At 47.8% G+C, this 13,858-nt stretch overlaps 1 protein-coding gene across 1 annotated transcript in view; it reads left to right on the top strand.

Moving 5' to 3' along the window:
- Positions 1–13,858, top strand: part of EEF2KMT (eukaryotic elongation factor 2 lysine methyltransferase) — a 96,736-nt gene that overhangs the window by 71,297 nt on the left and 11,581 nt on the right. Inside the window, exon 8 of the mRNA XM_088466738.1 lies at positions 9,116–9,265. Within this exon, the coding sequence (XP_088322864.1) occupies positions 9,116–9,265 (150 nt within the window). The remainder of the gene's footprint in view (positions 1–9,115; positions 9,266–13,858) is intronic.

Here is a 13,858-nt window from a genome sequence, read left to right as displayed (position 1 = left end):
CCACAGGATTTTGTTGGTGTCCAGCAGGAGCTGGGTCACCATTTTTACCAGTGGGGCTGCTTCAAGAAGCCCAAGCTTATTTTCATGGTTTATTTTTTATATCTAGTGTTTTAAAACTGAGTGGCAGCAAAAGATTGTCCCTTGGACGTCTGCGCTGCTGCTCCATCACCCCTCCATGGCGCAGTGACACCAAGCCCTGGCTAGGTACTCCCGGTGGGGCTCTTGGGGGGACTAGCTAGCAAGCCCCCCGGACCCCAGTCTGCAGCCCGGAATCCAGGGGGCAAGTAAGGCTGACCCTCGTCTTTATGCAGTCTAGCCTCCAGTCTCAGGAGACGGACCGGAGGCATTGATGTGGACACTGGTGCGCCCACTACTCCACTAGACCACCGGGGCATTAATATACTGGCGCAGAGGCATATTTAGAGGCCAGAGGACCCGGTGGTTAATGTCAGTATGGCTAGAAGGCGCTCTCCCTGCAGCCGCTCCCCCAGCTCAGGGCCCCATTACATTGTGATCTAGCCATTCCCTGAGCTGCTCCTCTCTCACCCTACGCACCCTCAGAGATGCGCGGCAGCCAATTTCTGCTTCACAGGTCTATGGGAACGCTGTGTCCAGTCTCCCTGTATACCTGTCCCACGGGCCAGGTTATACAGCACTATCCTACCAGCCACTGCGGTTTGTGTAGTTGATTGTAGTGCCAATTGCGGTCTGTGTAGTTGATTGTAGTGCCAATTGCAGAGCAGATCTGTAGTGCTTTTTTTTCTGCGTTTGTGACTTGTGCTAGTGCTGATCTTTACTATCTATACTGTCAGCTTATGCCTTTCCCTTCATTCTAATTTATACTAAGTTATAGGGGGTTCATTGCACCTCACATCTCCTATATATATCTGCGAGGGCTGTCACATACTATATAGCGCGATTGCACACTAGAGTTTGCCATATTACACATACTGCAGGGTCTTCACTGCACTGTATCATACTGTGTATTTTATTATTCTTGTGGCTATGTCTTGCAGAGGAAAGAATAACAAGCAGGCTGATGCTGCTGCTCCTTCTCTGGTGTCTTGTAAGTCCTGCTCAGCGGGCTTGGCTTCTGAGGACCTCATTCAGGATGGTCTTAGTACTAATTGTTACACAGCCTCAGGCCCTTCAGCCCCGGTGTCACCTTCTCAGAGCCCACCTTGGGCTGCTTTTTCTCAGGTACTGGCAAAGATTGTGGACCACTTAGCAGCCCCCTCCAACCCCCCCTCGGCTAATACCTCTACAGATTTTCAGCAGATGCTGCAAAAGGAAAAGCCTTTACCTACTAAATGTGCTGTGTTATCTTCCCAGTCCACCCAGTTATCTGTTTCTGATATATCATCTGGGGAGGTAGAAGACGCAGATGTTAGAAATGGATGGTGGTCTAGTCAGATATAGTGCCAGTCTTGAGGGTGGATTTTGCATGGACTAATTGTGGCCATGAGGCTTATGGAGGTGGTACAGTTTTTTGGGCTGTGGAGGCAGCCTTGGGGGCTGGTGAGCTTTGGCTCGTTGTGGCCAGAGACCTGGAGGTGAGATACAGCCTTTGGGCTGTGAAGACAGCCTTGGGGGCTGGCGCGCTTTGGCTTGTTGTGGCCAGAGGCCTGGAGGTGAGATGCAGCCTTTGGGCTGTGGAGGCAGCCTTGAGGGCTGGTTTTTGCATTTATAGTTGTGGCCAAGGGACTGGTGATGTGAAGCAGACTTTGGGCTGTTGGAGCCTTGGGTGGCTAATTGTGGCCTTTATAGTCGTGGCCAAGGGACTAATGGTGTGAAGCAGCCTTTGGGCTGTTGCAGCAGCCTTGAGGGCTGATAGGCCCCAGGACCATTGCAGCCTTTGGGCTGATGAGACTCAGGTGAGGTATGCAACAAGAATGTGCGGCTGCTACCAGTGCCGACGAGAGGACACTGGCAACGGTGTGTTTAATAGCGCACATGGAACGCAGACTTGCTACCAGTGCCACCGGGATGACATTGGTGATGGTGTGCTAGATTGCGCACATGGAACGCAGAGTAGCTAACAGTGCCACCGGGATGACACTGGCGATGGTGTGCTAGATTGCGTACCTGGAACGCAGAGTTGCTACCTGTGCCGCTGGGATGACACTGGCACCGGATGGTGACAGACACTTCTGGGGTAGGAAGCGCTCCGTGCTGCCCAGATGGTACAAGCAGCACGTATGGACGAGATGTAGGTGGAGCCACCTGGATGGAATAAACGGCACACACGAAACACAGCGAGACTGACTCAGGAGCTCGACTGACAAGCAGGAGACTGGAAACTGGAAGTACGAAAAACAACTCTTATCACCGGCAAGGAGTGAAGGGCCGGCTGGAACTTAACAGAAACAAGGCCCAACCAGAGCAAGTCTCCATAATGACAGATTATTGAGCACCTGGGCTGTGTTCAGACAGGAGAATCAATCAGTGTGCACCTGATGCTGCACACAGACAGGCAGTAATTAATGCCGTGCCTCAGGCTGGAAACTGCAGATCCTAAAGGCCCCCATACATCAGCAATTGATTGCAGCAATCGTGCAATTTGCAATCGATTGAAAAAGGGAAAGATTTTTATACACAATCAATTGCTGATGTATGGGGGCCTTTACAGCAAATCTCTTTCACTCTGACGCCACCCTCTAAAGTAAATATACCTGCTCTTGTGAGAGCTGTAAAATCTATTTTACAAATAGAAGAGGAAGAACCCGCTCCTAAGAAAAATACGACTGTTTAAACGACAAAAGGTAGTTTTACCAGTGTTCCCTCACTCTGACCAGCTATCTGATCACATGAATGAAGCATGGAATATGCCCGGTAAAAGGTCTCAAATTCCAAAACGTTTATGTTTTTACCCTCTTCCAGCTACTGATTGCAATAAATGGGAAATTCCCCCAACAGTGGATTCTCATGTAACACATCTGGTTAAGAATGCCACCTTACCCATCCATACTGCAACATCCTTGATGGAGACTGCAGATAGGCATATATAAGCTTGTCACTAATCCATATACTCTCTTACAGGAGCTATTAATCGTCAGTCATTGAGAGTTGGGCAGAGGCCCTAGGAGAGACGTTCCCCCCCTGATGCTTCAAGGGAACAACTATCCTACATTTCTTCTTCAGAGTCCATAGGCTCCACAGGGAGACCTTGGGGTGTAGGTTGGATCTGGATCCTGGGCACCATGCAGTTAAAGCTTTTGCTCCCAGGTTGCACTGGTCTATCCTTCCTATACCCCGCCCCCGAGCCAGAGGCACCTCAGTTTGAGTTGGTGCCCGGCCGGAGTTGGGTCACTGTTAACGCAGAGGGGCTACTTAGCAGCCCCTAAAGCTATTTTATTTTATGATTTGGTAGTTTCTGAACTATCTTCAGAGTGCACAGCAACAGACTGTCCATTGGACATCTGTGCTGCTGCTCCATCACCCCGCCGGCGCCGCAACGCCAGTACCGATCTGGGGATCTTGGCTGGACCCTGGGGTCCATGCTAGCCTGGCACCGCGGATTTCCCAGAATGCGGCCGGACGTACGGGGACAGGTAAGGCGCAGTGACCGCGTATTAGCAGTCATTGCCTCCGGTCTCAAGGGACAGACCGGAGGCGCTGAGGTGGACGCAGGCCACCCATACCCTACGCTTCCACTAGACCACCAGGGACAGTATCGGTGTGGGAAGCCAGCGTCCCAGGGGTTAATATTCAGCCAGGGGAGTCAGCCTTCCCTGTTGTAGCGGCTCCTCCCCTCAGCTCAGGACGCCTTTCCACTGCGGTCTGGCTTAGCTAAGCTGCTCCCTCCTACAGCCACTCCCCCTCTGGTCTCCTGCGGCCATTTTCTTGTATGGTGCATCGCAGATCTCCTGAGACAGCGTTTGGTCCAGTCCCCCTGCGTACCTCTCCTTTGGGACAGTGTACACAGCGCTATAGCCTTCCCAGACACTGAATCTGGAGAGTTGTTTGTAGTGTCACGCTGCAGTATACTTTCTGCATTGTATGTGACTTACTGTATGCTAGCGCTGCCTGCAGGGCCGGATTAAGGCCCACATGGGCCTGGAGCTGAAAATGTTCAAGGGCCTATACTGAGAAGGAGAAGAGCTATGAATGGTGCTGTGTGGCTGTGGTCAGAGTCACCTTGGTGTATATACCCCCTAAACTATGACCACAATGTCTCCCTAACTACATAGAAATAGAAAAATTGCATAATTTAAATTTTTTTGGGGGGGAGACTACAAAAACTATTTAAATTAGGGGTGAGCGGGTTCGGTTTTACTCGGATCTTTAAACGCCATTTTATTGGCTATCGCCTATCATGTGTTTTGGATAGCCAATATAATAAATCCGAATTTGCGGTAAAGTGGCGATAAGAGCCGAGTAAATCCGAGTAAAACCGAACCCGCTCACCCCTAATTTAAATACTGGCAGCTGGTAATCATTCTGTCATGTTGATGGGCCTATTTTTATTTGGAGGCCTGGAGCTGTAGCTCCATCCGCCTCATTGTTAATCTGGCCCTGGCTGCCTGTCTGTGTCTTTGTTTCCTTACTGTCAGCATATATCTATACCTTTCCTCTATTTCTACCCTAATACAGGTGTAGTTAAGGTGGTTCTTTTTACTCACATATATAAAAGATAATATTTGTGAGGTCTGACACATACTGTTGTGTGCTGCACTGTTCCATATTTAGGCAGTGGGCTCCTGCAGCATATCCAAGCATCAGACAGGACAAATATTCTTTTATGGACTATTCGGGGGTTTTCCTGTGCCTCACATGTATAGAACTAAGTATTTGTGAGGTTTTGTCACATACATTCATTGCACTGTGCCATATTTTGGCTGTGTGCTCCTGCAGCTTCCCAGGAATAAGACAGGACCAGTATGCTTCCTACTAGTGTCCTACATACACGGTGGTTGCATTATACCCAGTGCTATATTGTGTGCCATTTACTCTGCAGCTATGTCTAGTAAAGGCAGGAGTATTAACATGCATCAGCCCCCATACTGCTATCGGGCAAGTTATGGGCTTCAGGCTTAAGTGAGGAGGATTTGACAGAGGCTAAATTATATATATATATATATATATATATATATATATATATACATACATACATACACACGCACACACACAGAGTCAGGTCCATAAATATTGGGACATTGCCAGAATTTTCATATTTCATATTTTGGCCTCTATTCACCACCACAATGGCTTTGAAATGAAACAAACAAGATGTGATTTAACTGCAGACTTTCAGATTTAATTTGAGGGTAATTACATCCAAATCAGGTGAATGGTGTAGGAATTACAACAGTTTCTATATGTGCCTCCCACTTTTTAAGGGGCCAAAAGTAATGGGACAAACTAAACAATCCTAAATCTAACTTTTCACTTTTTAATACTTTGCTGCAAATCCTTTGCAGGCAATTACAGCCTGAAGTCTGGAACGCATAGACATCACCAGACGCTGGGTTTCATCCCTGGTGATGCTCTGCCAGGCCTCTACTGCAAATGTCTTCAGTTCCTGCTTGTTCTTAGGGCATTTTCCCTTCAGTTTTGTCTTCATCAAGTGAAATGCATGCTCAATCGAATTCAGGTCAGGGGATTGACTTGGCAATTGCATAACATTCCACTTTTTAGCCGTAAAAAACTCTTTGGTTGCTTTTGCAGTTTGCTTCGGGTCATTGTCCATCTGCACTGTGAAGCGCCGTCCAATGAGTTCTGACGCATTTGACTGAATATGAGCATATAATATTGCCCGAAACACTTCAGAATTCATTCTGCTGCTTTTGTCAGCAGTCACATCATCAATAAATACAAGGGAACCAGTTCCATTGGCAGCGATACATGCCCACGCCATGACACTACCACCACCATGCTTCACTGATGAGGTGGTATGTTTTGGATCATGAGCAGTTCCTTTCCTTCTCTTCTCTTCCCATCACTCTGGTACAAGTTGATCTTTGTTTCCTCTGTCCATAGGATGTTGTTCCAGAACTGTAATGGCTTTTTAAGATGTTGTTTGGCAAACTCTAATCTGGTCTTCCTGTTTTTGTGGCTCACCAATGGTTTGCATCTTGTGGTGAACCCTCTATATTCACTCTTGTGAAGTCTTCTCTTGATTGTTGACTTTGACACATATACGTCTACCTCCTGGAGAGTGTTCTTGATTTGGCCAACTGTTGTGAAGGGGTTTTTCTTCACCAGGGAAATAATTATTTTATCATCCACCACAGTTGTTTTCCGTGGTCTTCTGGGTCTTTTGGTGTTGCTGAGCTCTCCGGTGCATTCTTTCTTTTTAAAAATGTTCCAAACAGTTCATTTGGCCACACCTAATGTTTTTGCTATCTCTCTGATGGGTTTGTTTTGATTTTTCAGCCTAATGATGGCTAGCTTCACTGATAGTGACAGCTCTTGGGATCTCATATTGAGAGTTGACAGCAACTGATTTCAAATGCAAATGTCACACCTAGAATCAACTCCAGACCTTTTACCTGCTTAATTGATAATGAAATAACGAGGGAATAGCCCACACCTGTCCATGAAATAGCTTTTGAGTTGATAGTTCCATTACTTTTGGCCCCTTAAAAAGTGGGAGGCACATATTGAAACTGTTGTAATTCCTACACCGTTCACCCGATTTGGATGTAATTACCCTCAAATTAAATCTGAAAGTCTGCAGTTAAAGCACATCTTGTTTGTTGCATTTCAAAACCATTGTGGTGGTGAATAGAGGCCAAAATCTGAAAATTCTGTCAATGTTCCAATATTTATGGACCTGACTGTATATATATGTGTATGTGTATATATATATATATATATATATATATATATATATATATATATATATATAACATTGCCAATCGTCATATTGGAACTTCGAGCTGTCTACAGGGCCCTCAACCTGGCCCAGCACATACTTCACAGAAAACCTGTGCAGGTTCAGTCTGACATGGCCCCAAAAGTGGCTTACATCGATCATCAAGGAGGCACTCGAAGTCTGGCAGCAATGACAGAAGTGTCACACATTTTGACATGGGCCGAGGGTCTCTTCCCGGCCATCTCTGCAGTGTTCCTTCCGGGAGTACTCAATTGGGAAGCAGACTTCCTCAGCTGTCACGCCGTGCATCCCGGGGAATGATTTTTTCTCCAAGAGGTGTTTCATCTCCTAGTGCACAGATGGGGCCTCTCAGAGGTGGACCTCATGGCCTCCCGACACAATCACAAACTGCCTGTGTACGGGTCCAGAACATGAGATGCCGAGGCAACCTTAGTAGACTCACCAGTGAAGTGGACCTTACAGTTTGCGTACCTACTCCCTCCAGTCCCCCTTCTTCCTCGAGTTCTTCGGAATTTCAAACAAGACGAAGGCACTGTCCTGCTGGTGGCTCCAGCTTGGCCCAGACGTCATTGGTACTCAGATCTTTGGAGTCTCTCCATCGACAATCCATTCCTGCTGTCTCAACGTCCGGACCTGTTGTCTCAAGGTCCTTGCCTTTACCCTGATCTTGGTAGTCTGTCTTTGACGGTGTTGAGACATCCCTCCTGAGGTCCAAAGGTTTTTCTAGCTCTGTAGTCAGCACTATGCTCCAAGCACGTAAGCCAGCCTCTACTTGGATCTACCACAGAGTGTGGCGTACATATTTCCAATGGCGTCTTACCAGAAGCTATGATCCTCAAGTGTTTAGTATTTCAAGAGTCCTGGACTTCCTTCAAGCTGGATTGGACCTTGGACTACGCCTTGCTTCACTGAAAGTGCATATCTCTGCTCTATCCATTTGGTTCCAGCGTAGACTTGCTCCACTACCGGATGTCCACACCGTCCTCCAGGGTGTCCTCCGAATTCAACCTCCCTTTGTCCCTCCAGTGACTCCGTGGGATTTGTCAGTAGTTCTTTGTGCACTCCAGGGTCCTCAGTTTGAACCCCTGGATTCTGTAGAAATTAAATGGTTCACAGCGAAGACTCTTTTTCTTCTGGCTATTGCATCTGGAGGGTGTCAGAATTGGGGCCGCTCTCCTGTCATCCCCCCTTTCTGATATTTCACCAGGACAGGGGTGTGCTTCGCAATCACCCTTAGTTTCTTCCTAAGGTGGTTTCTCATTTCCATATAAATCAGGAAATTATAGTACCGGCCTTTTAGTCACCAGGCCTCTCGGCTGGTGAGGCCTCATTGGGTGTGGTCCGCGCTCTCAGGATTTCTGTGGACCGTACCAGTTCCCTTCGGAAATCGGACTCCTTGTTTGTGCTCTATGGATTTCACAAAAAGGGATGGCCAGCCGTTAGTCATACTAAGACATCTGGTCAAAGGTTTGTTTACCTCAGAGACTTAATCACAGGCAGGCCTGCCTGTTCCGGCTTCTGTTGCTGCTCAATCTACTCGGTCTGTGGGCCACTCGTGGGCGGCTTGCCGTGGCGCCTCGGCTGTTCAGCTTTGTAAAGCGGCTACGTGGTCTTCCATTCAGACCTTTCTAAGGTTCTATGCATTTGATACCTTAGCCTCTCAGAATGCTTCCTTTGAGCGCCAGATTCTCCTCTCAGCACAGGAGCATCCCCACTCTTAAAATGACTGCTTTGGGACATCCACAAGGTCTCCCTGTGGAGCCTATGGACCCTGAAGAAGAAAATGAGAGTTATGGTAAGAACTGATCAGCACGCAAGATATCGTAAACATCGGTAACATCGAGAACCATCGGACACATTAGCATATTAGTGGTTGATCTGAGCTGCCGCAGGATTTTAGCCGCTTCCTGTGCAGAGCTTACGGTATGGCTGCGTATGTCGCCACACTGCCTTAATTATGCACACCCCTATAACGGCGTCCCAAACGCACAGGCACGCCTGCGTTCATCTGACCACCTCCCGTCACTACCCACAAACTGAACTTCCCGTCAATCAATTTCGGAAGGGACTGCGTGTAGTCTGAGTACCCAAACCCATTTGCACTGGCTAGTTCGCGCACGCGCATTGCGATGCATGTGCAGTGCGAAAACATCGGCCAAGTGCGTGCGTTCTCTCCTGTACGTTCCTTGCTGAATCAAGCCCTGAGTCCAAATGTATCATATGAGGTCTTGTTAAAACCATTAATGTTGTGTGTATTGTTTTTTTTTGTATTTTTAGATGTTGTGTATGACCCAGAGATCATACTATCATTTTCAAAAGTCTTAAAGAAACTTTTCCAGTTTACAAGTGTTGGAAAGAGCCTCCAAGTGTTTATAGCCTCTACAATTCGCAACTCTGAAACATACAGATTATTTCATACAAAATTAGGTAAGTTTATTTGTTCAATCACTCACTCTTTATTGTTGTTCCAGTAATAAAAATTCTACTAAATTGAGGTTTTTTTACATTATTTTTTTCTCTATGTTCTAGTCCTCAAAGGAATTTAGCACTAAAGGCCCCTACACACTACACGATATTGCCTGTTTCCGACTCATCGGAACGACAAATCTGCAATATCGTGCAGTGCATACACTGCATTGTATAGTGCGCGCTCCCGTTGTGTCATCAGCCGCATTGCCTGATCTTATGTACATGCAGGAAGATCAGGCGATGCGGATGATGATCCCATGCAGCGATATGTGCCGTGGGCCGGCATATCGGGCGGTTTGGCACTGGATCGCCCAGTGTGTACGGACCATCTGATATGCCGACCCATCAGCACAGGGATCATGGGTCGTATTGCTGGGTACACAATTGTTAAGTGTGTACCGAGCTTAAGGAAACCAAATTGACAAAGCTTTAATCACTATTTATGCTATTTGAAGTTTTCTATCATATTACTTAAAATGGCCGCCCATTATCAAGTAGGGATCAGTGCTTATTAATAGTGAATATGCTGATTTAACCAACATTTTTGAAAAAATATATTACTTTATCCACTGAATAGTGAAATGAATATTTATATAATAATTCTATAACACCTGTCCCATCTCTAACATGCATACTCAGTGCGGGCCAAGGAGCATGCCATCTGTCCAGCGGCTCCCACTGCTAGGGAAATGGGACAGACCTAGCCAGCTGCCAGTGAAGAGAACCCGCTGGAACGGGGTAATTATGGGGGCGGGATGGAGCAAAAGGGGGGAAAGGATACATAGCTCCAGAGATGTGAGGAATGGGGCAGACTGAGATGACCTGGGTCCAATTACTAGTATGAATTATATTTAGATTAAGTCTAATGAACTTGAAGGACTACAAACACCAGCATTTTGTGTTTCTAGAAATGTAGCCTTTTCTGCATTTCATTCCTTTTAAAACCATGTAGATTCTTGTCACACACTGTCACAGCCCGCCTAAGAGACCGCAGCCACAGACCCTTCTGCTTACCTGTCCGGACGCTGTTCCACGGCGTACTGATTCCCCGGCAGTCTGCTGATGCTGATGCCGTTTCAACTACTCCAGTGCAAACCGCTGCTCTCTCTGCTCCCCGCCGGCACCTGCACTCTGTTTACCTCAGCAGGGCTGGTGTCCCACGTGTGTCTCCAGCTGCAGAGCCGGGAATATGGGCACGGCCATCTTAGTTTTCATCAGCTGACCACAAGTCCGCCAAAAGAGTGGCCTCATCTGGGTAATCGGCCAATCTGCTGAAGGAATCCCTTTGTAGGACTCGTCGGAAGCTCTCAGGTTGCCAGTGCAACAGGACTCATAGCTTGCTGTGTGTGCTTCCATACTGTGCTTCTCTAGTGTATTGCTGTTTCCTCAGTTTGCTTCCACTGAGAGCTACCTCCTGGTCCTAACCGGAGTACCAGCCGCCCTCCATTCACCTGGAGTCCAGTTACCTCCCGGTCCTAACCGGAATTCTGCCGTTCCTCAGTGTCCACTCATAGGCTCCTTCTGCCAGTGTATTCCTTCATGCACAGGAACTTCATCAAACTCAGTCTCCTTCTGAGAGCATCAGAGTCTAACAAAACAGATCCAAGACCCAGCTCGGGAACACAGCCTCAAATCCCTTTGACTGTGACATACAGGCATCAATCATATCTACACAGGGCCGGTTCTAGACATTGTGGAGCTCAGGGCGAAAGTTCCCAGTTGCGCGCCCCCCCCCCCCCAAAAAAAAAAAAAAAAAATGGCGTTCCTCTGCACGTGCTGAAAGCATGAGCGCTTCCGGAAAGGGGGCGTGTCCTTGCGGAACACCCCCAATACATCACACTGTGGGGCGTGCACTTACGAAGGTGCTGGGCTTCCCCAAAGCTCTCCCCTCGTGGCGAATAATTGCCATTTGCAGTAATGCACCTTACACAGTAATGCCCTTTATAACACATTATGCCAAACGCAGTAATGCCCTGTATAACACATTATGCCACACGCAGTAATGGCCTTTATAACACATTATGCCACACACAGTAATGGCCTTTATAACACATTATGCCACACACATTGTGCCACATGCAGTAATGCCCTTTATAACACATTATGCCACACGCAGTAATGCCCTGTATAACACATTATGCCACACACAGTAATGCCCTGTATAATACATTATGCCACACGCAGTAATGTCCTGTATAATACATTGTTCCACACACAGTAATTCCCTTTATAATACATTATCCCCAATTTGAATTACGCCACACAGAAGTCCCTTATTCATGTTATGACACACACTGGTGCCACTTTTACACAATGCCCAAATTAGTGCCCCTTACACAATGGCCCCAGTAGTTGTGCCCCCATTAGTAGTGGCCACAGTGGTAATGCCCCCTATAGTAGTGCCCCCCCATAGATGTGCCTCCAGTAGTAATGCCCCCCTATATCCATGCCCCCAGTAGTAATGCCCCCCTATATCCATGCCCCCAGTAGTAATGCCCCCCTATATCCATGCCCCCAGTAGTAATGCCCCCCTATATCCATGCCCCCAGTAGTAATGCCCCCCTATATCCATGCCCCCAGTAGTAATGCCCCCCTATATCCATGCCCCCAGTAGTAATGCCCCCCTATATCCATGCCCCCAGTAGTAATGCCCTCTATAGCCATGCCCCCAGTAGTAATACCCCTTATAACCATGCCCCCAGTAGTAATGCCCCTTATAACCATGCCCCCAGTAGTAATGCCCCTTATAACCATGCCCCTTATAACCATGCCCCTAGTAGTAATGTCCCCCTATAGCCATGCCCCCTATAGCCATGCCCCCCTATAGCCATGCCCCCAGTAGTAATGCCCCCCTATAGCCATGCCCCCCTATAGCCATGCCCCCAGTAGTAATGCCCCCCTATAGCCATGCCCCCAGTAGTAATGCCCCCCTATAGCCATGCCCCCAGTAGTAATGCCCCCTATAGCCATGCCACCTGTCAACATGCCCCTTGTAGCCATACCCCCAGTAGTAATGCCCCCCTATAGCCATGCCCCCAGTGCTGGTGCTTCTGAGGAAAAAAAAAAACAATTAAAATACAAAACACAATACTTACCTTAAGCCCCGCTCCTGCGTACGCTGATGTCTGGTCCGACCGCGGCTACAGCACGTATCTATGGGTGAGACGTCATTACGTTACGACATCCCTCCCATAGTGCTCTCTGCCGGAGCTCAGGAGTGAGCTCTGGCTTTTGGCTGCAGGGAGGGAGCCGGGTGCCTGCTAATAACAAATATCAGCGGGCACCCGGCAAATGCAGCCTCCCTGCGGCAGCAGCTAGCAGGGGGGTGGGGTGGGGGGAAGAACCGCACTGTATCTACATGAGCATGAGAAGCATGTGAGGGAACATTCAGTTTGGGGACCAGATTAAGTTGGACTCTGGTTCATTTGAATGCTACAGTAGGTCATTTAGACCTGAACAGACATTAAAGTCTGCCATTAGAAATATAGATTAAATCCTGGTTTAGTTTTGGGATTAGACATTGCAAGGTTGTGTGCAATATGGAACCTATATACTGTAATGCAAGGGGCTGTGTGATGTGATAATATGGAACCTATATACTGTAATGCAAGGGGCTGTGTGATGTGATATACTTAGAGGAATTGAGTGTGTTAGAATATATTATGGGGAAAGGAAACTGCATGTTTGATATGTAATGTAGTTGCTGTGTTATGCTGTGGATACAGGAAAGGTATGAACGAGGAGAAGGTGGAGTTGTTTGGGGCTATGACAGGCTTGCCGACATTTAGCTCCCTCCTTCCGGGAGGGAGCTGTCGGGCTTACAGGGCTGGGGGCGTAACGCGGCCAAAGGGGGCGGGGCCCGGCACCTGACGCAGCGTTTGGGGTGAAGCATGGGCGTGACAGCGCGATCGCGTCATCGTGGCTCCACCCCCTGTTCACAATGCCGTGATTAATGGCATTGTGCAGCCGGTGGCGGGAGCCATGATGACGCGATCCAGCGCGTCACCGGCCCCCCTGCTGCCGGGGTTTTTACTTAAAAGCAGGGGTGGGGGGGGGGTTGCGGACACATCGCCCGGGGCCGGGAGGATTGCCTGCCTTCCCGGGAGGTCGGGAGCGGCACCCGATTTTCAGGAGGCTCCCGAGCAAATCGGGAGGGTAGGCAAGTATGGGCCATGATAAATTAAATGCTGAGATAATGATTTGGGTCTATGGGAAAAATGTTGTAAAATTTGATGTGTGCAGAGATTCAACAAACTTGTTACTTTTTAAGATTTGAAAGAAAATAAATTGCATGTCTATGTACTAAGATCTAAGGTGTTTTTTTTTTTCTATTTACTTTTAATACTGTACACTACCAAGAGGGGGTTGTAGATTGTCATTGCCTAGTCATGTACATTTATCAATTAGCTGAGAAAGGGGAGAGGGTGTTCTATAAATTACCCTGGTCTCACACTATGGGGTATATTTACTAAAGTGAGAGTTTTTAGAAGTGGAGATGTTGCCCATAGCAACTAATCAGATTCTAGCTATTACCTTCTAGAAGGTGCTACA

This window comes from Taudactylus pleione, unplaced genomic scaffold (assembly GCF_031769625.1).
Source record: "Taudactylus pleione unplaced genomic scaffold, aTauple2 ptg000066l, whole genome shotgun sequence".
NCBI lineage: Eukaryota > Metazoa > Chordata > Amphibia > Anura > Myobatrachidae > Taudactylus > Taudactylus pleione.
Note: the sequence above shows the minus strand (reverse complement) of the source record. Positions and strands in the feature narration are given on the sequence as shown.